The 26,353-nt window shown below is 35.5% G+C and overlaps 2 protein-coding genes across 2 annotated transcripts in view; both read right to left on the reverse strand.

Moving 5' to 3' along the window:
- The window catches only part of arrdc1a (arrestin domain containing 1a), a 29,901-nt gene extending 16,289 nt beyond the window's left edge, over nucleotides 1-13,612 (reverse strand). The window contains exons 1-2 of the mRNA XM_030144640.1: nucleotides 13,432-13,612; nucleotides 2,166-2,276 (exon numbers count right to left, since the gene is read on the reverse strand). Coding sequence (XP_030000500.1) covers nucleotides 2,166-2,276; nucleotides 13,432-13,549 — 229 coding nt within the window. The 5' untranslated portion in view covers nucleotides 13,550-13,612. The remainder of the gene's footprint in view (nucleotides 1-2,165; nucleotides 2,277-13,431) is intronic.
- Nucleotides 13,613-18,114: 4,502 nt separating this feature from the next.
- On the reverse strand, nucleotides 18,115-22,119 carry LOC115426029 (P2Y purinoceptor 2). Its single transcript, XM_030143954.1, has 2 exons — nucleotides 21,980-22,119; nucleotides 18,115-19,251 (listed from the first exon to the last, which is right to left on the reverse strand). The coding sequence occupies exon 2, from the start codon at nucleotides 19,216-19,218 to the stop codon at nucleotides 18,205-18,207; it is 1,014 nt and encodes a 337-aa protein (XP_029999814.1). The 5' UTR covers nucleotides 19,219-19,251; nucleotides 21,980-22,119; the 3' UTR covers nucleotides 18,115-18,204.
- Between the last annotated feature and the right edge of the window lie 4,234 nt (nucleotides 22,120-26,353).

Genomic DNA, 26,353 nt, shown 5'->3' on the forward strand with positions numbered 1-26,353 from the left:
AACAGTCTGTCATGTAATCAGAGTAACTTAGATGCATGTATTATACATATTTGAGTAGGTATTTATAAGCACTTTAACATTATGAAAAACAAAATCTGGGAAGATAAACTTTTTAGGTGAAAAATGACAAATTACTGCTCGGTAACACGTGGACTTGAAGCCGACATCAGTTTTTTAAGCTTTACGCAAACATTCAAAACATGCGGTTCTCAGCAGAAACTGATATCAAGTAGGACAAAACCTTTTACACATTATGTTCAACTATGCTGAAAATAAATTTTGGAGTAAAATATTGAAAAGTCTCCGTTTTATTGACACGAGAATGTGGTAACGCGTAGACAGGCTGCCATAGTAACACATGGACGACTCTTTACCATTGTATGCATCACCCAAAATGTTGACTTATTTTTAAAAAACAAGCCAGATATAATCACAAAACTTTATTTAATGTATTTAATACTAACAAATAGACAGGGCCTATTTAAGCTACTCACAAATGTTCAAACTCATAAATATCAATAATTTCACCAAATAATGAAGACCTAATACCTGAAACTTAACAATCATCTATATAACCAACAGACTGAATAAATGTTCAGATTTTTTATATATAATTTTTAGTGTCAGATTAAAGCTCGTCCAACCAGTCCAGGGCTTGACTAATCCGAATGACAAATGGCATGGAATAACGAATGACCACTAGGGTTAGGGGTTAGGGGTTAGGGTCAGGGTCAGGGTTAGGTCATTTGTTATTCCATGCCATTTGTCATTCATATTAGGAAGGCCCACCAGTCCACATGTGTTTTGTGGATTTGGAGAAGGCATTTGATCGTGTCCCTCATCATATCTAGTGGGGGATGCTTCAAGAGTATGGGGGTTCGGGGTCCTTTGCTAAGGGCAGTCCGGTCCTTGTATAACTGAAGCAGGAGCCTGGTTTGCATTGCCAGCAGTAAGTCAGACCTGTTCCAGGTGCATGTTGGACTCCGGCAGGGCTGCCCTTTGTCACCGGTTCTGTTCATAATTTTTATGGACAGAATTTCTAGGCGCAGCCAGGGGCTGGAGGGGGTCCGGTTTGGGGACCACAGTATTTCATTTCTGCTTTTTGCAAATGATGTTGTCCTGATGCCTCATCGAACCTGGACCGTCAGCACGCACTGGGGTCATGACCAAAAGAACAAGATCCCGGATACAAGCGGCCAAAATGAGTTTCCTCCGCAGGGTGGCTGGGCGCACCCTTAGAGATAGGGTGAGGAGCTCAGTCACCAGGGAAGAGCTCAGAATAGAGCTGCTGCTCCTCCACATGGAGAGGGGCCAGCTGAGGTGGCTCAGGCATCTGTTTCGGATGCCTCCTGGACGCCTCCCTGAGGAGGTGTTCCAGGCATGTCCTACCATGAGAAGGCATCAGGGAAGACCTAGGACAGACTGGAGAGACTATGTCTCTCAGCTGGCCTGGGAACACCTCAGGGTCCCCCCCGAAGAGCTGGAGGAGGTTTCTCGGGAAGTCTGGGCATCCCTGCTTAGACTGTTGCCTCTGTGAATCGGCCCCGGATAAGCGGAAGAAAATGGATGGATGGAAATTCAAGCTATATTTTTATGTCTGAGGCATGACTATGGTGAAAAAAGTACAATCAACAAAATCGGTTGTAATTTTTTTCTACAAGTGGTATTTCAAAAAGGATAACAGTTCCGTAAAATAGATATCTTAAGCTAAAAAATGAGCCCACTTGATAAATGATCAGTGCAAATTTACTCTTTCATGTTGATATTCACTTTCCCTTGATTGGACTGTACTGTATATATCTACCTATGCTGTATACTGTTTGTATTTACCTGTCCTGTGTGTATTACTGTTTGTATTTACCTATACTGTATACTGTTTGTATTTACCTATACTATGTGTATTACTATATGTATTTCAGTGTAGTATTAAACCGCCTCTGTTTAATGATGAAAGCCCATATATTTCATTGTCTTTGAGTGTGTGCCTCTTTTACTTTGTCCATTGTGACATTTCTATTGCGGTAAACCAACTCTCCAAATCAGGTTCATTTGTTTAAGAGGAAGCACCTCAAACCAGTTGAGCAGTGTGTTCTGTACCAGCTCTGAGTGAATTACCCTCATGTTTTAAGTCTATTACAGGTGCGTGTTGATAATATGTGATGTACCTTTATCTGCGACTGAGATGGTGCTGTTGAAGTACTGCTCCTCCACCGTCCATGCAGTGTCATTGGCTTTACTGGTGATGCCACAGAAGCCATTACAGTTCACCTTGATGGCTGCAGAAAAACAAACACAGACAGGATATTATATCTGGTTTTACATCAGGACAGTTTCTAAAGCAGCAGGGAACATTTCTCATGGGAACAACCAGCATTCAGACATATTATCATTTCCTCTCAGTTCGATTAACGCCCAGAAAGAGAATGAAGCGATATGTATGAGTAATAGTACACCGAGCTACTGTATACGATGATATACAGTAGACCAACTCACACTGAGCAATAATGGAAGTGAAAATGGAGCCCAAAGTTAGACTGGATTAAAGTAGAAGAAGAACTATCAGGTGACAGGTGGAATGTTTTCTGTCAGGTAGACGTCTACGCAAACTATTCCACAGACCTGAACTGACGCCACGACTAACAGCATCTACTGATATAAAATGTTTAATAACTGTTAAACCACTAATCTGATCTACACATATAAATAATTGGTGTAAAATCCAGTTTGTCATCTTTTCATGGTCATCAGATATGACCCAAATGGACATTCAAAGGCTCTGAAGTTACCATGGAAACACCGTCATCTTCTACAACATTGATTCACCAGTAAAACCCATGGAATTAGATCAATGACAGTGGTTGCAGATGCTTGTTTTAATGTTCAGTTAATGATATATTATGCTGAAGAGCCACTTTTTCTTCAATTTTCTGTTTTGATATAATAAGCTTTGAATATACTCTGAGCTTTTATGAACATTTACATCATCAATGACTTAAATATAGGAAAATACCTGATTTACACTGAAAAAAAAAAAAAAATGCAAAGGATAAGGTTGTAATAAATGGTGTTAAATCACTTAGAAACATTAAATCTTCTAGGTCTTTGAGGGTTAAAATCTACTGCTGTGCTTATAATAAACCCTGTGGTAAAGCTAGTAATTTTGGTGCCTTCACATTTGGAAATTCAGTGTTTTAACCTAATGGAAGAACAAGAAAAATAAAAATATTTGGAAAACATCAAACTTTTATCCACACAGATTAATCAATTCTTATATTACCTTCCTTTTTTGTCACTTTGCTTCTGTTCCTCCTTTGCAGTGAAACCTACTCGCAGTACCAGTTTCATTCACTTCAACATTTTGTCACCATTCATTATTTTTACAATGAATTGTTCAATCCTTTCCCACATTTGGCATTAATGTGACTTTAATTTGCTAACACACCCATAGCGTTCCAGAGATAAAGGACTGTATACTGTGATTAAAATGTCAGCTTTAAGGAACTAAGTCGTGGTTTTACTGAGACTAAATAAGAGAAGTGTCTGGACCTGCACACAAACCTGAGTCTTAAAATTCATTTCAACTGTAAAAAAAAAAAAAAAAAACCCTTTTGTTTTGTTCAGTTCACATTAACCACTGAAGACTAAACTATCCTCACATTAGGAAAATACCTGAAATGACTCATCAGTTATGCAATGCAGTTACAGATTTACAACTGTTATTTGCATATTATGACACAAAAACTGACTTATCTTTGTCATGTGACTTTCATTCCCAAGCAATGATTTTACCCTGGTTCCCATACTTTAATACTGTATGTGGGAGCAGGTCTGTAAATACCCTGACAGACATACTGTTAATATTGTGTCTATTCATATTCTATGTCTATTTTTAGTTTATCCCACTTTTAGTTCTATTTGTTTTTAATTTTTGTCAAATTTTATATTCTATTTTATTATTTTACTTTGTGTTATTTTATATACATTCAGTTCTTATTTTCTTATGTATTTCTTTTTTTTTTTTTTATTCCTATTGTTGCACTGACTGGGGCAGCACCCCTAATTTCATTGTACACACAATGACCATAAATTCTGTTCTATTCTGAAAGGAAATTAAACTCAATTACACTGGAAAAAAATCAAGTGTACTTTTCTCATTTCTAGTCCAAATATCTCATCACACTTAAAATAAAACATAATCACCTAAAGAGCAACTTTTCAGTGAGATATAAAGAACTTATTTTTAGACAATAGATCTTGAAAATCTTATTTCAAGAAAGCTTACCAAGATGATTTTCACTTGTTCCATTGGCAGATTTTTTTGGCTTGAATTAAGAAAAAAAAAAAAAAAATCTGTATTTGTTTATTCGATTGGGGCATTTTAATATGTCAACCGATTTGAGAAAAACAGAGCAACAAGGCCAGAAAACAGATCCAAAGTCTGATAGCAGTCATGTCACGCAGTACAACAACAACAACGCCCTATAGCACTGAGGAATAAGTTAAACAGGGATACACTGGCAGTACTGTTTATAGGGAGAGTTCTTTGTTAGTGTTATTCTATCCATAGAGTTAGTTGACAGTGTGTAAAGTATCTATGTTCACATCCTTTAAGAGGCAGGAGGATCATATTCACATCATACAGGTTTATGATTGTTCAATTTTTACCTCTAGGGTCTTTTCAGGTTTTAATTTTCCCATGTGTTTTGACATTTTATCCACATCTTATTCTTTTTTTTTTATTTTTGTTTTATTCGTGTGATTGTTGTAATTACTTAAATTAGTTTTTAGATTTGTTTACTGCTTTTCACATTTTACTATTTTAATAACTATGTTGTTTTTCCAGTTACATTATAAATGAGACCTAATCCCATCAGTTGAATGAATCCATGGCTAACCACAACAAACCTATTAATTTTTCTTGGATCATCACAGCCATCTCATCTAAACCTTTAATCAGTTCTTCTTCCTCCAAATCAGAATCTACAAAACTTTACTGAATCTACAACCTCTGCATAACATAAAACAAGAAGTCTGGTCTGTAGAGCTACAACTGATTAATCGACTCAAAGTGATCCAAAAAAATCATTCAACCACAATTCTCCGGAATCAAAGCTTTGTTTCCTTCATTTGTCTGCTCTTAAACATTGGTTCCACTGTTGTGTTTCACATGGACGCTTATTGGGACGCACAAAGAAGCTTCCATTCAGGAAAACTGCAATAGAATATTTCCCTCCAATCAATTCGAGTCGATTAATCGAATCAGGAATTTTTGCATTTGCTTCAAGCACCTAATCGATTAATCGGTTGCAGCTCTACTGGTCTGTGTTCATTAAATAATTGACAGGGGTTGAAATCTAATTAATGATCAGATTAACGATAGATGTGATTATTTGATCGATACGTGGGAGATTTGATTGTGAAATCTTATTGATTGTGTCAAAAGCTTTCTAGAATAGTGACAGTTTCAAAGAGGAAAAATTCAGTTAATTGGCTGAAATTAACTAAAAAAACACTGAACATCTACTTCACACTAATGTGATCTACTTAATGTGCGACGCTTTAGTACATAATAATAGGTTGGGCTTACGTTTCAGGTCAGAATAGTTACTTCTGACTAGTAAATATATTTCCTACAGGCCTAAACTATTTTCTAATTTGTAGCTCTAAAATCACAAATTCTGACCTGTGTTTTCCTCCTTTTTGTCACTTAGTGTTGTAATAAAAAAGAAAGAAAAAACTGAAAAACCAAATATGACACGTAAAAGTAATGCAAAACATGAGAGAAGTAATACTTCAACTTCAGCCTCAGCCTTAGTTTTATTGTCATTCAATCAACAGACATGATAAAACAAAACAGAGTTATCCAAGTCATGGTGTTTGTAGCATGAAAAAAGCTAAATAGAATAAAAACTACCAAAAAATACAATAAAATAATAAAATAAACCTCTGAATATGTACAATATTGCACAATATACAGCAACATTACAGTAAAATGTGAAGGTGCAACAGCAACAGTGTATCAGTGGAAATAAACTGACAATTGTGACTGTACTGACTAGGGATGTAACGATATGAAAATTTCATATCGTGGTTATTGTGACCAAAATTATCACGGTTATCATTATTATCGTGGTATTATTGAAATTGTGCTCAAAATGTTCAAAAAGTACTTATACACACACTGAAGTAATTTAACCAAGTTGTATTTAAACAAAAATAAATAAATACACATAAAATAACAGGCACAATGTACCTTCTCATTAAAAAAAACCCTTAGTGGTCTCAGTCTATTTTGGCCATTTTTCAGTCCTTTTGATTTTGTCTTTATATACTATATAAACAAATGTTTACTATACCCATGTTTGGTTTCTTTTTTTTTCAGCACAACTTCATCTATATCATCTGCCTATTATTTTTTTCACTTTAACCTACTATAAAAACATAAAAGGCCAGAAAACACAAAAAAATATATAAAATCCGATTTGAAAAATGTATAATCTTTATTGCATAAATAACACAAAGATGCTTAACGAACCTTTTCAAAGACTTTAAAAGTGAATATTGGTTCCAAATATTAGGTATATAAAATCAAAATTGTAATAAATTAAAACTATACTCAAATACTTGATATAAAAGCATATCTTTACATAGGGTTTTTTTCCTAAAAGTACAGTAATCAAACACGGTTATCATGATAATTAGAATTTAAACGGTAATATTAACCGTCTGCAATTTTACCACGGTTTATCGTTATACCGGTAATTGTTACATCCCTAGTATTGACTAATAGTGACTACTTAAATAAATTGCAGGAGAAGACCCCCAGAAAATCCAGTAGGGGTTTGAATGGCCCTCCAAATGTTACAAACAGCTTAAGACAAAGCAATTGACAAAGTGTTTAAGTATGAATGACTGATTTGCATCTTGAATGACTTTAAGCTGGTGCAGTGTCTAATAAGGCGATGTAAACTACTCCTCAGAATCTAATGGAAAATGTTGATCTGAAGAAGATGGGATGAAAGTTATTGATTCATCATGAAAACATGAAAATATAAAGAAGGAAGAGGCCTATTGTGAGAAACATGTATGGGCACCTACATGACAGACTACAGACCCACCATAAACAGAAGTTCAAGCCGTCACTTGTTGAACAAAACCATCAGTTTGTTCTTTTAGATCTTATCAGCAGGTGTTTTAACGTGGCTTAGAGGTTAAAGGTCATCCCAGGGGTCACCTGAATGTTTTGGAAACCAACTGTTTTCACTAAATAAGACTTAAATGAAAGAACGGAGCCACTCCTCCCATAGGACTCCTACAGAACCGCCTCTGGTCACCTTCAGAGACGCCAAAACAATGTACACATGTTTACATCTAAATAAGTGAAACCTCCCCCTTTGGCCTAAAAGACGGCATATGAAATTCAATATTAATGTGTTAATCATCAAAACTAATAATATACAAACTGCTTATGCACACTGTGGAAATTTTGGTACAAGGAGAACAAGGCCTGTTTATGCAGATGATGGGACAGCTCATATTGTTAAAAACTGGTCCATATAATGTTACACATGATGAAAAATCCCTATCAGTGTTTCCCAAAGTGCATGCAGTCATCCTCAAATGTCTTATATGGTCCAAAACCTCACAGATATTCAGCTAACTGTTACACAGGAGGAACAAAACCATACCATATTAACACTTATGAAGCTGGAATCTGAGAGGTTTTGACTTTTACTTACTCAAACCAATGCTAAATTATCAAAATAATTATTAATTAATTTAGTAGGGGATAGATAATAGATTAATTGTTGCAGCTCTACAGTAAATAGAATAGTAGAGAATGAATAGTATCATCCACTTGTTAAATCTCGACTTCACTTCCTACTTCCGAGTCCTGTTCATTTGTCTGTATTCAATCTGCTGCAGGACTGTGTACCTGAGTCTAAAAAAACATTCATTTTCATTCTAACACTTTACATGTGATGATAAAGAACAGAGGAAGTGGATGGAGTTGTTAGGTAAAGCTACAAGTCTTAGCTAAAGCCGGAAAAAATTTTGTTTGGTGGTACCATTAGCTCCCACTGCATCTGCCAAAGCACATCTTTATGATAATGCTTTATGATAACGCTCATCTTTATATTTTATGTTTTATTTGCCAGATCTTTCTTAGCTCAAAAGAAGACAAAAAAAAGGAATGATTTATGTCAATACACAGATGAGCATGAAATGACATGATGCACTGATGTAAACAGACCAGGAACTGAAACAATATTTCAGACATGTAAAATCACAATCCACTGTGAAAAGTTGGACTAATAACTGTATTTAAGTTAAATAAATTAATTTAGCTCTTTCTGAACCCTGACTACTGCCTCATTTAAGAAAGGCATTATAGCAAATGAGCAAACAGGCTGTGACAGCTGACTGTTTAAACCCTGAAAGGAGTTTAACAGCATCATAACATTAGATTTAACCACCAGATAGATGTTGATCTGGTATGAAATACTACAATCACTGCAATTAATTTATATACTGTATGTACGGTTTTATTGTAACTAAATGTTTTATATCTGTCCAAAACAGGCCTCTCTTGTAAATGAGAGTGCATGTCTCAATGGGACTACCTGCATAAATAAAGGTTAAATACAACTACAACTACTACTACTAATAATAATAATAAAATCTGTATAATAAATTGGGCAACAAAGTGACATAGTGGTCAGCCCTACAGGGATAATAAAGCCAGTTAACCTTTAACCTTTCACATATATGCAGGTAGAGGGGAGATTGGACTGTTAAAAATAGCAAGGAGGCCTTCAGGAAGAGACATATACCCACAACTTGAGCAGTGCATCCAAAAAGACACCTTCTACTCTAGGGGTGTAAGAAAATATCGGTTCGGCAATTTATTGTGATATTTCATTTCACAATACTGTATCAATATTAAAAAGTACTGTATCAATATTTTTAGGGTATTTATTCAAATGCAGATATCAAGGAGGTTTATTTTTATTTTTTGTTTATATTTTATATATTATTTAACACTTTTTATTAAATCATGTTAGTTCCTTTGTTGGGATTGCACAAAAATAATGTTATGATGTTAGTTATAAACTAATATAATATGAACATTTGAACAGGATCTTAAACTGTAATGTCTGTAAAATACAATTTAAGTACACACCCTTATTCTACTGTGTATTTATGCGTGTGTGTGTGTGTGGGGGGGGGGTGAAAATGATTGTAAGGGCCCATTTGTGACAGGGGCCCTCGAAAATAGAAGAACATTAGTCGATTTTTTTTCATGAAAATTATTAACCTATCATCATAAAAGAATGTTTGCTTCATTGGGCACTAATACTCATATTATACTCATATTTGTGTTTTGCTAGGTTTTGGGGAAAAAAAGAATAAAATCAGAATAAAGTCAGCATCCGACCCCCTCCTCATTTCAGCTAGCTGATGCTAGGAAATATACTTCCTTCCAACAAGTAAAACTGTATCTTATTAGAAATATAATGGGAACAAATCTAATAGTGTTAAAAGGTAAAATATGACTTGCATTAAATCATAAATCTATTGTAAGCAGTACATTGATCCATGCATGTACAGTGTTATATTTTAGGGTTTGCATGATTTGCAGCATCGAAGTGGCAGGGCCAAAAAAGTGATTTTTATGCCAATTAGTCCAAATCCTCAGCACCCCGCCCGAATGATATTCTACATATTGGGTACACAAATGACATTTAGGACAGACCCATATTGTCCTGTGTAAATGACTGTTACTGTGATAAAATAGGTCTTAGCTCTGAGTTAGCCTTGGGGAGGCCAGCCTTTATTTTTATGGAACTCTATCTTGCAATAGAAGAACCAAACTGACTGGTCTAATCCTATAAAAGACCTTTATGAAACAGACCACGGGGCTTTATGCAGGATAAATGCATCTGGAAGAATGTGGCGTGTCGTTGTCTGCAGCCACAATGACCGATACTCATTGGGTTTTAATGTAAAGTCAATATTTGCTCAGTAATACTGCATGTCTCTTATCTGATGGCTCATTTCATAATCCGCCCGTGATTCACAGTGTTACGCGGTGAGACTTTGTTTCCTGGGAGGAGGCGAAGTGAAGCGGACAGTCTGACCAGCTTTACCTGAAGAGGAATGTAAACAGACCGGAGGCCCCACAAGCGCCAACAGAAACTCCTAATGACACAAAAGCCACTCTCAAACACAGAAATGGAGAAAACACTAGAGAACGGACATAATTCTTACAAGAAACAGGTCAAGTGCATTTAGAGAAACATGAAAAAACCTTTGTCAGTAAGATTCTATTACTCTGATGTGAAGGGTGCAGTCTCCAACACACAACATTTACTCAGAAACCTACAGTATTTAACAAACATTTAGCCTCTGAAACACTGCCAGAGTTGGAAATGATTTGGCTCTTTGCCTCAATAAAGTCATTAACATCACGAAACTCACAAGACAAACATCTACATGTCAAGTGCAGTTCACTGGCTTTTCCAGTTTGGAGTTGGCTTTTCTCTGTTTGACCTAATTCAGGTTAGAGTCACCTGAGAAAAGTAGGAAAACAGCTTATAATGCACAGATTTAACCACTTATTTTACAACTAGTGCATTAACCTGTGGGGAATCACGGGCTCTAGATCCTCTGACACGGTTCGTTCCTTTACCCTCTTGGTAAATTCCACTGGCATCTATGTAATAAAAGAGAAGTGGACTCTGTCTGTGTGTGTCTGTGTGTGTGTATCTAAGGCGTCACGCAAAATCTGGAAAGAGCTGACTGCTGCAGTTTGACATACTTATGTATTTCTGGTCACGGAACAGACTAGTGAAAACGGCAAGTTGATAGGACCAATATTTTGGGAGATATTTGTAATTTTGAAATGCAGTAGCCTAACAATAGCCTTGCCCAGAATTATAGAATTGAAGTGGGTTACCTAGCAACAGATAAACAAAAGGGCCACGTTGCCATGGTGTCAGATTTCATGTGCAGAATCAGACATGTCAGCTGAATCAGCTGTTATTCAATTGAAAATGCCAGTGGAATTTACCAAGAAAGTAAAGGAATGAACTGGATCAGAGCATCTAGAACATGTCGTTCCCCACGGGTCAACGTAGTAGTTTTCAGTTAAATAACCTCTCAGCTGGCACTTCTGTTTCTGTTTATCTGTTTCTAGGTAACCCACTTCAAATCTATGATTCTATTATTCTGGGCAAGGCTATTGTAAGGCTGTTATATTGCAAAATTACTAATATCTCCCAAAATACTGATCCTATCAACTTGCCGTTTTCACTAGTCTGTTCCTTAACCAAAAATACATAAGTATGTCAAACTGCAGCAGTCAGCTCTTTCCAGATTTTGTGGGATGCCGGAGACACACAGAGTCCACTTCCCTTTTATAATGTAGGATATTTAAATATGTATTTCAGATTTGGAAATGGTCCCCAAGTAAACAGGTTGTTCTGAGTCTGCTGCCAATACTTTTTTCTTTTTCTTTCTTTCTTTTTTTTTTTTTTTTTTACAACAAAATACAACTTTCATCAAAAAATAAACATAAAAATGTATTTTTGCACCAAGAAACACCATCACATTTGTTGACGTCTTGAACAGAACCAAATAAACCATTATGCATTCAATTCACAACCACAGAAACAGTATTTAAAGAGAGAACACAGTGCTCTGTTATAATGTTGTTTCCTATCTAACTGCTTAATCCATTATTAAATTCACACTATTTATGTCAGAATCACTAACTTATGCTATAAATCACCAAAAAACTCACTCTAAAACCAGTAAAGATGTAGAATATTTGGCATTTGTGCTTTACCTTGTACTTAAATTTAGAGCTGCAACTGATTAATTGACTCAAAGTGATAAAAAAAAAAAAAAAAAATCATTCAACCATAATTCTCCTGAATCAAATTCATCAAATCCAAATATTTCCCTTCAATCAATTCGAGTCGATTAATCAAATTGGGAATTTTTGCATTCGCTTCAGGCATCTAATCCAGGGGTGTCAAACTCATTTTAGTTCAGGGGCCACATACGGCCTAATATGATATAAAGTGGGCCAGACCAGTAAAATAATATATATAATAGTATAAGATCTTTCGAGTGAAAAAAGTAAAATTTTGTAATGAAAATATTTAAGTCTACAAACTGTACTTGAGCATAACATGAACAAATATGAACAACCTGAAAATTGAAAGTGAAATGTTAACAATATTATGCCTTAGTTCATCATTTATACATGTCATCTCAACGTACAGATCACAGTTTATCTACAAATACTCAAAACATTTAATAACAGGGAGACTATTTTTTAAATTCCACATACATCTATTAGGACATTTCAGGTCATTCACATTTTTTCTAAAAGGCTAGTCTGTAAATGTCAACATTTTTGTGAAATGTAACTTGTTTTTACACTAAAACAAAGAGAAAAAATTGCAGTTTTCATTATTTATAGGTTATTATGATAGTATTTTACTAGTCTGATCCACTTTAGGTTAAACTGACCTAAAATGATTCAAACAACTTTGATTGTTAATATCTTGAGTGTAATTTTTGCATTTCACAAATTCACCCCACGGGCCAAATTGAAGCCTAAGGTGGGCCAGATCTGGCCCCCGGGCCGCATGTTTGACACCTGTGACCTAATCGATTAATCGGTTGTAGCTCTACTTAAATTGAGACCATTTTGTCATCAGATGCCATCAAATTTTCAACTATCATTTCTCACTTGACTGATTTCACTTGGAAAAATGTGCCCATCACCAACAGTGACCGAGATAAAGTGTCCTTTTGTTTCCAGTGGCAGCTGCAGATCAGATAAATACTGTAACCGACTGATACCTGATCCAACGTCTCCTACATGTGACATACTTGGACCCAAAGTGCCTCAAGGACAACAGCTCTGCTTATTTACACAGAGTAGTTTGACACAATAATACAAAAAACCAAAGACTTTAACACCCTGAAGGACAGGTTAGGTTATATAGAGCCATGCAGTCAAAGAGAGATGTGACAGAATGGAATCTACTGGATCTCTGTGGGGTTAAAGTGACGTAAGACAGAAGAAAAAACACCCTTATTCCCACTGGGTCCCATTAAAAGCTCATGAAACCAAAAGGAAGATTATGTAATTTTATGGTGCTGAGGAAACACAAACACTGACAGACTGTCAACAACAACAAATGATCTTAAACTCACTATAAATACAACAAAAACAGAAACTATGAACAGATTTATGAGTGGAGTATTCAGACTGCAGTCCCAGAGCCCAGGCCCTGGACTGCAGCTCATCTGATCTCCACTTAAACCACTTCCTTGTTCGGCGACGGCGACGTGTTTTCCTTCACCAGGTGCGCAAATGAGGGAACAGCGGCTGTGTGTGCGGCCTCTTACCTTTACACTGAAGCGCCTGGCCCACTTTGATCCTCACCGTTCCAGAGATGGACTCTCCAGGGCTGTAAACCACTTTACTTTTGTCAAATGTGATCTCAAACTCCTGCACTTTTCCCATGGTGCGTCTCCTCCGCCGCGCAGCCAAGCCTCGCGCTGTGTGTGTGGATCACCTGTGCGCGCGAATGACAACACGCACCTTTACGGCTTTGCATCCTGCCCCCACGTGACGTCAGCGATTAGGTCTGGAGGCTCAGGCTGTCAACCCAACGGGAGGGAAAATTAAAAAAAATAAAAAATAAAAAATAAAAAAATAAAAATAAAAACGGGAGGGAAAATAGAATAAAAACAGGCTCAGGTTATTAATGTAGTTGATTATTATTAGGGACCGAGCTGAGAGGGCAGAAGGCAAGGCCCCTATTGTTTTTCATTCGTTTATTATTATTATTATTATTATTATTATTATTATTATTATTACTTAGAACTGGATTTTGACCCCCTAAACTTGCTCGAAAACTCACCAAATTTGGCACGAACATCATATCTGGCGAAAAAATTTGCCAAAAATGCAGAAATTAACCCCGTCGGTGCCAAAATGGGCTCTCTAGCGCCACCTATGTCAAAAAACACAGAAACTGCCAGCAGGAATGTCCAAGAGACATGAAACCAATGCCAAAATGTTTGTTACATCAAGCACTACAAAAAATATAGGAGGACGCTATGAGCTATCTCCAACAGGAAGTCGGCAAATTGCCTTTCAAAGTAAAACCCTCAACTATATATATATATACATATATATATATATATATATATATAGATCTAATATATATATATATATATATATATATATATATATATATATATATATATATATGTATATATATATATAGTAGAATAAAAATGAGGACATAATAAAAATGTGAATGGTACACACACGCGCACACACACACACACACACACACACAATAAAGTTTTAAAAAATCAAAACCTTATTAAAAATGGTAAAGTATGAGTTTTATGCTCAACTGTGTGTACAATTTCAAGTCACTCAAACGGATTGTGTCTGTCACACACACACTTGCATACACACACAGTAGGCTTTTCAAAATAAAAGCCTCATTAAAAGGTGATGGTGGTTTCAGCAGAGGGGCGCAGGTGTTCTGTAGGGATGAAAGGAGGACGGATGCAAAAAGGAGGGGGCTGGTGTCAGGACGGAGAGGTGTGAGTGGAACAAAGGTGTCGACGGTAACCAGGAGGCGGAACACACGGGAGGAGGAACATACAGGAGGCGGAACAAACGGGAGGCGGGACGCACGGGAGGCGGATCACCCAGTGCGAGGTCCCGCCCAATGCTGCTTGCAGCTTTAAGTGGGTTTTTTGTTTATTATTTAACCCATGAAGACCCAGTGCTACTTTTGTGACAGTTCCAGAATGATTTTTTTTCTCTCAAATGAACCTTTCTTAAGTGATTTATCATCATTTACTATAATGTTGACCTCTGTATTTTGTTATTTCTCAGTGAAAATTATGTATTTTCCCATATTTAATTTATTGATCATGTAGATTTTCATTAAAAGCTCAGATTAAAGTTGAAGGTTATTATATGAGAAACAGAGAAAACTGATGAAAAAGTGAATTTTACAGCAAAGATATCCATAATTCAAATTAAACTAAGTGTCTCCATCCACTGTCATTGATCTAACTCCATGGGTTTTACTCTCAACAATGAACCTTCGAATTTACTGTAAGTTTTCATGAACAACTAAATTAACCCATAAAGACCCAGTACTACTTTTGTGACTTTTTGTCTCTATTTAACCATACGTATGTGATTATTACAATTTATCATAATATCATCCTCTGTTATTTGCATTTTTTTCAGTCCACATCAGGTATTTTCTATTATTTAATTTCGCTTATCATGTAGATGTCCATAAAAGATCACATTAAAGTTGAGGGTTATTATATCAGAAACAGAGAAAACTGAAGAAAATGTGACTTTTTCAGTGAAATCTATCATTAACTGAATATAAACCAAGTGCAACCACTGTCATTGATCCAACTCCATGGGTTTTACTGGTGAATCAATGTTGTAGAAGATCACGATGTTTCCACAGTAACTACGGAGGCTCTGAACGTCCACATGGGTCATATTTGATGACCATGAAAAGATGAAAAACTGTATTTTACACCAATTATTTACATGTATTGATAGAATTGATGGATCAACAGGTATTAAACATTTTACATCAGTAGATACTTTTGGTCACTAGTGGATGTTTGGGTCTTTATGGGTTAATACTGTTTAAATATTTTTGCAGTTCATATTGTGTTTTTCTTTTTTTACTCAAGTTCCCAACTATTACCTTTTAATTTTACTCTTTTTTTTTACTCTATGAAGTGTTTCAGAATTTTGTTGTGTATGGTCTGTGTATACAATGACAATAAAAGGAATCTTGAATCTTAACTTTAGATTTCACATCAATGTTTTAACGCATACATGCAGATTAATTAAAGACAAGTATGATAATATTACAATAATAATACAGGGCTGTATTAAAGTCCTAGACCAGGGATGTCAAACTCAGTTTAGTTCCCATAGGAAAAGTTTGTAAATGTAAAAATTTTCATGTAAATTTTCTTTTTTAACCTTAAAGAAAGAGAAAAAAAATTGCAGTTGTCATTATTTATAGGCTTTTGTGATAGTATTTTACTGGTCTGATGCACTTGAGATTTAATTAGTCTGTATGTGGAACCTGAACTAGAATCATTTTGACATATTTTATTAATATCTCAGGTTGATTTAGAATAGTTAGGTATATGTAGATCAGATGTGGCAAATTCGGTTTAGTTCAGGGGCCACATCCAGCCCAGTATGATCTCAAGTAAAATAATAACATATTCTTGTATTACTGGAAAGAGGATGACCATTATGAATGATAACTAGCATGTTATATTAAAACCAATATCTAGGGACTGAAGTTAGTAAATGCGTCGTTCCTGTTTTTAACTTCGTTTCCAGTCATGCAGCGTGATACTGCACTTCTGGTCAACTGAGCAATGTAATTGTAAGGCTATTGTATTCCAAAATTACTAATATCTCCCAAATATTGGTCCTATCAACTTGCTGAGATATTTAATGTGGACATCAAACCATTCCCAAATAAGCCTTTGTTCTCTCTACAAACTGATGGTTGTTTAAGAAATAAGAAGCTCCTGACTGCATCACTTAAAGGGTAAATGAACTGGAACATGTTAATCACTGCAGTAATTATCCAATAGAAGGATCTGAAATATTTGCTAAGTTCAATCCAGGTTGTTTTTTACTCAGTTCAACCCAATCTTGTTTTGTTTAAAAGGTTCTTAACTGTCCACATGTGTGCACACCATACAACAAAGAAGGATAGGAGGATCCTTAATTGTAATTCATTTTTAGCCCCTAAAATGACCTAACCTGCTTAGAAATGACTATATGTATGCAGAAACAAGTGTAAAACTGTGCCATTAAATGAACCAGATGAATCTTGACGACCTGAATCCATTGATGTTTGACACTATAGAAGAGAAAGGCTAAACAACATAAGTAAAAGTGTCCGAGGTATGTGAGGATTTACTGATTATGTTCATGTTCACAAAAGAGTAAATTCAAAGCTTCTTATATCACAACAGAGAAACCTGATGAAAAAGTGTCTATTTAATTCAAATCTATCATTAACTGAACATAAAACAAGTGTGTACATCTACTGTCATTGATCCAACTCCATGGGTTTTACTGGTGAATCACTGTTGTAGAAGATAACGGTGTTTCCATGGTAACTACGGAGCCTCTGAACGTCCAAATGGGTCATATCTGATGACCATGAAAAGATGACAGACTGTATTTTACACCAATTATTTACAAGTGTTACAGGTATTATAGAATTTATATCAGGAGATATTTTTGGTCACCAGTGTCTGTAAAATGAGTTTCTTCTTCCTGTTGTTGCCATCTTTGGCCTCAAGAGGGATTAGAAGTACATGTTACTCTAAGTTTGGATTGGATCTCCTTGACTTGAAGTTTTTCTTACATATACTTAAAGCATTTTGTGCATGCCTACCACCATCTTTGGTTGAAGGTATCAGCAATTAAATTATTTTGAGAATACAAGATTTGTCCTGTGACAGTATTGGTATAGATTGACTGAAATCGGCACTATCTCAGTATCATGACATGAACAAAAAGCCTTAAAAGGTTGACATGGAAGAGTATTTAACCCATAAAGACACAGTGCTACTTTTGTGGCAGTTCCTGAATGATTTTTTTTTTTTTGTCTCTAGTTAATCGTTGTTTAATGATTTATCACAATTTATTATAATATTATTGATGTATTTTGCATTTTTCAGTGAAAATCAAGTATTTTCCTGTATTTGATTCAGTGATCAAAAAAGGTGTTAAAAGCTCAGATTAAAGTTGATATCAGAAACAGAGAAAATTGAAGAAAAAGTGACTTTTTCAGCAAGATATGAGTAACTGAACATAAAAATAAGTGTCTCTGTGCACTGTCATTGATCCAACTCCATGGGTTTTCCTGGTGAATCACTGTTGTAGAAGACGACGGTGTTTCCATGGTAACTACGGAGCCTCTGAACGTCCAAATGGGTCATATCTGATGACCATGAATAGATGCCAAACTGCATTTTACCTGAATTATTTACATGCATTGATAGAATTAGCAGATCAACAGGTATTAAACAGCTTAGATCAGTAGATGCTTTTGATATTTGGGTTTTTATGGGTTAAGCCTTAGAGTTCGATTGATTCCCAGTCATTTCTGAATCACTTCTCGTCTGAACTTCTCCCTGTCTAATCCTCAAAGACCCAAAAGCATCTCTAAAATTCGTTGAGCCAAAACAGTACAGCAGCGGATCCAGGCAGCTGTTCACTCCTGCCAAGATCCAGGAGCAGTAGTAGGCCGTCTCGATCTGCTGCAGAACGTGGCATCTGCGCGCGTAGAACTTTTTCACGATGACGCCCACGGTTCGTATCACGTTAAGAGGCAGGAAGCAGATCCCAAATATGACCAGGCACACGCCGATCATCCTCTGAGACTTCAACTTGACCTTCAGACCTTTAGCCGTGCTGATGTTGAGGCGAGTTAAGGTGTTGGCGAGACAACCATAACAAACAGCCGCCACGACGAAAGGAATCAGGAACCCAAAGATGAAGAGGATGAAGTTGATGACGAAGTAGGAGTTTGTCAGGTTCTTCTGGTGAATGCTGAGGCACTGGCTGTTCGCACCTTCTTTACTTGGAGGAAGCAGGACTGCGAAGACCAGAGACTGGATCAGGAGGAAGATCCACACTCCTGCACATAACTGTTTGACGAACTCCTTCTGCTTCATGTAGGACCTCTTGTTGAAGTGCACCACGGCGGTGAAGCGATGCACGCTGATGAGGGTGAGGAAGATGGTGCTGCCGTAGAAATGCGAACTGAGGAGGGCGATCTTGACCTGACACAGGAAGCGACCGAACGGCCAGTCGTTGCCCATGGCGAAGTACACGGCCATCAACGGTGTGACGGGGGTGGCAATGGCGTCGCTGAGGGCCAGGTGGAACTGCAGGGTGGTCCCGGTGGTCCAGCAGGGCAGGCGGCAGCAGAACACCCACAGGCTGAAGGCGTTGAGCAGAAAACCCACGGAGAAGACCAGACACATGAGGACGGTGATGGACACGTGTTGGGTCTCGCCGAGGCAAAGGCCAGAGTCGTTACTGCCGTTCACGGGCGGCAACATCGACGCCACAGGCTCCATCTGTCCAAAAAGATGGAGCTGGTTCTTCTACACCTGGAGGAAATGCAGACGTATTTTCAGGGAAATGCATTAGTTATCCATATGTATTTATTGATCCCACAGAGCAGGGGTCTCAAACTCATTTTCTTTCAGGGGCCACAATTTGATCTCCAGTGGGCCGCACCAGTAAAATAACAGCATAATAATCTATAAATAATGACAACTCCACATTTTTGTCTTTGTTTTAGTGCAAAAAAACCCCATTAAATGATGAAAATACTTATTTTTATAAACTATTCAAACTAAAAAGATGTGAATAACCCAAAAAAACTGAAATTTCTGAAGAAAAATAAGTGAAATTTTACCGATATTTTGCCTCAACTTATCATTTCTACATGTGCATTATGGATCGGATCTACAAAGACACTAAACACTTAGTAACAGGCAGAAAATTGTTAAAATTGTGCTTAATTTTCTTTAGACATTTCAGGTTATTCACATTTTATTGTTACAGGATAGTTTGGAAATGTAAATATTTTCATAAGTTAATGTCATTTTTTGCACTAAAACAAAGAAAAAAATTTGAAGTTGTCATTATTTATAGGCATAATTAATATTTTTTTCACATCAAACAAAGAAGAAAATATGCAGTCATTATTTCTTGTAGGTTATTATGTTATTATTTGACTGTAGATCATATTGGTCTGTATGTGGAACCTGAACTAAAATGAGTTCCACAGCGTTGACTGTGGAATTTTTGCACTTTGCAAATTCATCCCGTGGGCTGGATTGGAACCTTTGGCAGGCCGCATGTTTGAGACCCCTGCCATAGAGGAACATCTACCCAGTTCAGAAAGAGTCATGTCCATAAGTATTTGGACAGTGAGTCTGTTTATATGACCATAAACATCTGAAAACTGGCAGTCATCAGATAATTGTAATCATCAGATCTGATGTGTTTACATGCACTTAAGAAATATAATAATATATGAAAAACCCTGGTTTCGATGCTTTAGTCCAGGGGTCTCAAACATGCGGCCTGGGGGCCAAATGCAGACCACCAAAGATTTCAGTCCAGCCCATGAGATGAATTTGCAAAGTGCAAAAATTCCACAGTCAAGGCATTTTAGTTCGGGTTCCACATACAGAACAATACAATCTCAAGTAAAATAATAACATAATTACGTACCAGAAATTAATGACTCCATATTTTCTTCTCTTTTTGATGTGAAAAAAATTACATTATGTCAATAAATAATGACTTCAAATTTTTGTTTTTGTTTTAGTGCAAAAAATAACATTAAATTATGAAAATATATACATTTAAAAACTATCCTGTAACAATAAAATGTGAATAACCTGAACAAATATGAACAACCTGAAATGTCTAAAGAAAATCAAGCACAATTTTAACAATTTTCTGCTTCTTTCTAAGTGTTTAGTGTCTTTGTAGACCCGATCCATAATGCACATGTGTAAATGATAAGATGAGGCATAATTTTGTTAAAATGGCACTTATTTTTCTTCAGAAATTTCAGGGTTTTTTTTTAGGTTATTCACATCTTTTTTGTTTGGATAGTTTATAAAAGTAAGTATTTTCATAATTTAATAGGGTTTTTTTGCACTAAAACAAAGACAAAAATTTGGAGTTGTCATTATTTATAGGTTACTATGCTATAATTTTACTGGTCTGGCCAACTGGAGATCAAATTGGACTGAATCCGGCCCCTGATTTAGTCCATTATTGGAGTTCAGTTCAGTTCAGTTCGGCTCAGGTCCATGTCATTTACGTTAGTGTTTTGTAGTTTTAAGGATCTTTAAATATTAGGCAGAATCCCTTTATTTAAAGAAAGTGACATGTTAATAATATAGAATACATCAATTTTATTCTTGCTATTTATTAATGGTATTTTTTTTAAATTATACTGCAATCCAGTTTTTTTGAAAGTTCATGTTGTATTTCTGTCGTATTTGTGTGTGTTACATTGCATTTATAATTTTTTTCCCTAAATTTTAACCTTTCTTGTGAACTGTAATAACCCATGAGGGACCTGGAGAAAGTATTGTTCACAAAAAGAAGAAGTTGCTCCAAAAAAAGTCCATTGTGACATTTTGGGGAATCAATCACTTTCATTTTTTTAAACACTTGAAAACACGTTGATTCTTAAATAACCTTGAGTCTGATAGATGTTAGATGCATTTATGAGGCTGTTTGTGTTGTTTGTTAATCTTCTATATAACATTCATCCCTGTTATTTCGTCCTGCTGGTGGACGTTGACGGCATCGACACAGTGAATTCAAGTTCTGTCAGATTCACTTCCTTTTCTTAGACTTAACAGAGGAACCGAGACGCTTAGGAGGTGCCGTATTTGTGTCTTTCTTGTATTTACTGTCTATAAATTTGTTTGTCATCACTTCCCCAATTGAGGTTTTTTTGCCTTTAGACAAACTGTGGTTAAACTACAAACCTTAAACCTTAAAATAAGGAAAAACTGACCTTAAATTCACAACTGTTATCATAGTTTTTATTAAATTACAAATTAAATATAGAGATATTGAAGATTTTTAGCCAATAATTTATCATAAATAATAAATATGAATACTTGCATAGGGATGATCAGCATCCTTCTAAAAGATATTTACTCACAGTGGTTCTAGATTTTACAGTCACCGATCTGTACAAACTGTGAAAAGCAGCTGTTAGACAATTACTCAGTGTCATTTCAATCACATCTGATCAGTCCTTGGTCACAGACAGTAGACAGTTGGATAAGATCTTACCAGAGATGAAGCGATCCTCTTCCTCTGAGTTCAGAAACATGAAAGTGGTGCTTTTTCACACCGTCTTAAAGCGAGGCTGCCAGGGGTGGAGTTGCCCAAATGAGATGCACAGAAACCAGAGGTATTTCAGTTTTAGTCAAGTGTTTGTCATTGGCATCTACAGAATGCACTGTATAGAAACACTAAAGAAAAAAAACAAAAAAAAAAAACAATCAGCTGCACAGTTTGTCACTTTGGGATGATATGAGGAGTCACATAGATAGATAGATAGATAGATAGATAGATAGATAGATAGATAGATAGATAGATAGATAGATAGATAGATAGATAGATAGATAGATAGATAGATAGATAGATAGATAGATAGATAGATAGATAGATAGATAGATAGATAGATAGATAGATAGATAGATAGATAGATAGACTTAATGAAAAGAATGAAGTTTATTAGAGTCTTAAAGGACGAGGTAAAGGTGAGTAGAAGCAGGACAACTCATGACATGTGGCTTTTACAAAAATAAACACAAATAAGCGACAAAATGAGCAAAAAGAACAAGATAATAAACAAAATGAATGAAAAATGAACAAAATTTGACTAAATAGGCAACAAAATGAACAAAAACTAAACATAAAATTATCAACAAAAAGAACAAAATAATGCAAAAAAGATCAGACAGACAGACAGATAGACAGACAGATAGATGAAAATTAACAAAAATAAACACAAATAAGCAACAAAATGAGCAAAAAGATCAAGATAATAAAAAAATTAATGAAAAATTAACAAAATTTGACCAAATAGGCAACAAAATGAACAAAAACTAAACATAAATAAGCAACAAAAAGAACAAAATAATGAAAAAAAGATCAGATAGACGGACGGACAGACAGAAAGACAGACATATAGATAGATAGATAGATAGATAGATAGATAGATAGATAGATAGATAGATAGATAGATAGATAGATAGATAGATAGATAGATAGATAGATAGATAGATAGATAGATAGATAGATAGATAGATAGATAGATAGATTTACTTTATTAATCCCCAAGGGGAAATTCAACATATGGTCACTGTTCGACAGAAACAGTCACAACCAAAGCAACAATAAATACAGAATGTGAATTGCTAAAAATAAGTTTGATTAAAGAAAAAAGTAGAAATAAAAAGACAAAGCAGTCTGGATATCCAACATGAGCAATGGCAAAAATATCCACCGATTTAAACTGGTATAAAAACAGATGATCTGGTCCCAGTTCAAAGACAGAGGGTGCTAATATTGATGTTACATTAATATTCTGTCTGGTCTTATTTTGTTTGTTCCTTGTTTTTGAATATTTGTTGATTGTTATGTTTCGTTTGATTGAAGTTGTTTACTTTGTCTTATTGTTTACTTTATTGTATATTCATTTGTGTTACCTTCAAGGATTTATGTATGTCTGTATGCACTCATTTATGAATGTACTTTTTCTGGTAAGTCAGTATGGGTGTATGTATGTGTATGTGTGGTTGATAAGTGAGGTTAATTACTTAGAAAAGATCTAAGGGACTTGACTTTTCATATATTATGTTGATAGGAAGCTAAAGGATAGACTGTTGTGTGAAGAACACTATTTCTTCAGTTTTCTCTGTGTCTAATATAATAACCGTCAACTTTAATCTGAGCTTTAATGAACATCTACATCAGGGGTCTCAAACATGCCAAAGGTTCCAGTCCAGCCCGTGGGATGAATTTGCAAAGTGCAAAAGTTCCACAGTCAAGGCTGTCGAACTCATTTTAGTTCAGGTTTCACATACAGACCAATATGAAGTAAAATAATAACATAATAATTTACAAAAACTAATGACTCTATATTTTCTTCTTGCTTTGGTGTGAGAAAAATAATATTACATTATGCCTATAAATAATACAAACTTCAATTTTTTTTTCTTTGTTTTAGTGCAAAAAATAACATTAAATTATGCAAGTGTTTACATTTACAAACTATCCTGTAACAATAACATGTGAATAACCTGAACAAATATGAACAACCTGAAATATCTAAAGAAAATTAAGCACAATTTTAACAATTTTCTGCCTGTTACTAAGTGTTTAGTGTCTTTGTAGATCTGATCCATAATGCACATGTAGAAATGATAAGTTGAGACATAATATTGTTAAAATAGTACTAAATTTTTATAAGTTTTCTTAATTTAAATTTCAGTTTTTTCAGGTTATTCACTTTTTTGGGGGGGATAGTTTATAAAAGTATTTTCATAATTTAATTGGGCTTTTTGCACTAAAACAAAGACAAACATTTGGAGTTGTCGTTTTTCATAGGTTATTATGTTATTATTTTACCGGTCCAGCCCACTGGAGATCAAATCAGCCTGAATGTGGCCCCTGAAAACAAAAGAATTTGAGACCCCCGATCTACATGATCAGTGAATTAATTATAGGAAAATACCTGATTTATACTGATACAATACGAAATACAGAGGATAATATTTTAAATAAATGGTGATAAATCAGTTAGGAAGAGTTAGGTACAGAGAAAATTTAATTTGGGAACTGACACCAAAGTAACACTGGGTCTTTATGGGTTAAAGGAGAACACAAAAAAGGGGAACTACCTGGAGTTCTTCAGACACATTCACACCGACACAAAGATTCAAATAAAAATGTACCAGGAATCGACCGAAGAACACCCGAGAATTTTCTAGGCCCTTATGGGTGACCGTTATACCCCATAATTTCCCCCTGAGATTAATAAAAAAACTCTGATTCTGATTCTGACTCAGTGTTTCCTGTATGGGCTGAGTCTCCACGTCCACCCCCTCTAAAACTAAATATTCTTTGTAAATCCTTTTGAACTCACTGGAAAATGCATTGCCACAAATCTGCACACGTGCCTGTTTTAGGAGCTCACGAAAATTTGACTTTTTAGAGATAATGCACATGATTTTTACAGACAATAATGATAATTCTCCAGGATATGATACACAACTGAACATTTAACCATGTGTGACTTATACAGATGGGCTCATTAAATATATGCAGCAGGAAAATGTCACACATGGGTGCTTCGATGAAACTGGTCCTAAAAACAGGACATGAGGCTAAAAATTCAAACCAGATGTAAACTAATGTTATGAAGCAAGTTTGGAAGCAGTTGGGGTCTGTTTAAAAAAATAAATATTTACTGAGATAAAAGAGAAACTATTTTTCAGATATAACACATTTTTATTTGATGTGCACATACAAAAACCTGCATGTAACACGGTCAAAAGGACACGGAACTTACGCACTACTATTTTTTTTAATATCTCTTTTTTCTCTCTCACAGGTACATTTTGGGAATTGAACCAATTATGCAAGGCAGAGTGTTTCACAAAAATGACCGCTGTTGCAAAATTATGCACGATTTATATGCGTTCAAATGGGCGGGTTCTGTGTGTAACGATAGTGGACTCGATGGGTTACACACAAAACCTGGAATGAGACTGAGATTCATGAAAGACCCACATGTCTGGATTAAAAAAATCACTGGGATAGTCAAATTTAACAGTGTCTTTATGTATAACGCTATGTAAGACCATTTTAAAGCCATGTTTTCCAGATCAAATGCACTGACACCTAGGTAGCTTTTCATGCTCCAATTTTGGTCCTATTTTTGGCCCCAGTATTTTATTAAAAATTCATTAATTTTGGGATGGCTCAGAGCAAGGTACATCCTAGGGGGATATAAGTCTAAATTTTTCTTTTGTTACTGGGTCTAAAAAGCTGGTAAATACCAAAATGTACTCATTTTCATAGAAAGCACCCGTGTCAGATTAGATCTAAATACAGAGACAGGTGCATGTGTGTGAACATTAAAACTTTACTAAACCAACAAACCTAATGTAGGACCAGGACTTTTACACACTACTGTACACAGGTGCTTTCTCAGAAGCGTCAGCAGCATGTCGGACGATGCTTCTGAGGAAGACTGGAGTCACAGTCGAAACTGTCAAGCAGGTAACATCTAAAAACTATACCTTGTCTGAACAAAAGAAAATAGTATATTTACATAAACAGAAGACAAAATGAACGTCTTTAGCCTTAGGTGTTGCATTAGTTTTGAATCAGACCACTACATGTCATCAGATTTATACGTGTTTCATATTATTATAATTTTCTGAGCTGCACTTATCTTCTGTTATCTGCATTATTATCTACATTATAACTTTACTAAACCAACAAACCTTGTGTTGCCTTGGACTTTTGCACAGGACTGTACTTTATACAATGCATGCATATTTTATATTGTAGTACAGGGTGTCCATACGATTTCTTTACAATTTAACAAAATTAAAACAAATTAATGGAGAAATCTGTGGAAATTATTAC

The sequence above is a fragment of the Sphaeramia orbicularis genome, chromosome 9 (genome assembly GCF_902148855.1).
Source record: "Sphaeramia orbicularis chromosome 9, fSphaOr1.1, whole genome shotgun sequence".
Lineage (NCBI taxonomy): Eukaryota > Metazoa > Chordata > Actinopteri > Kurtiformes > Apogonidae > Sphaeramia > Sphaeramia orbicularis.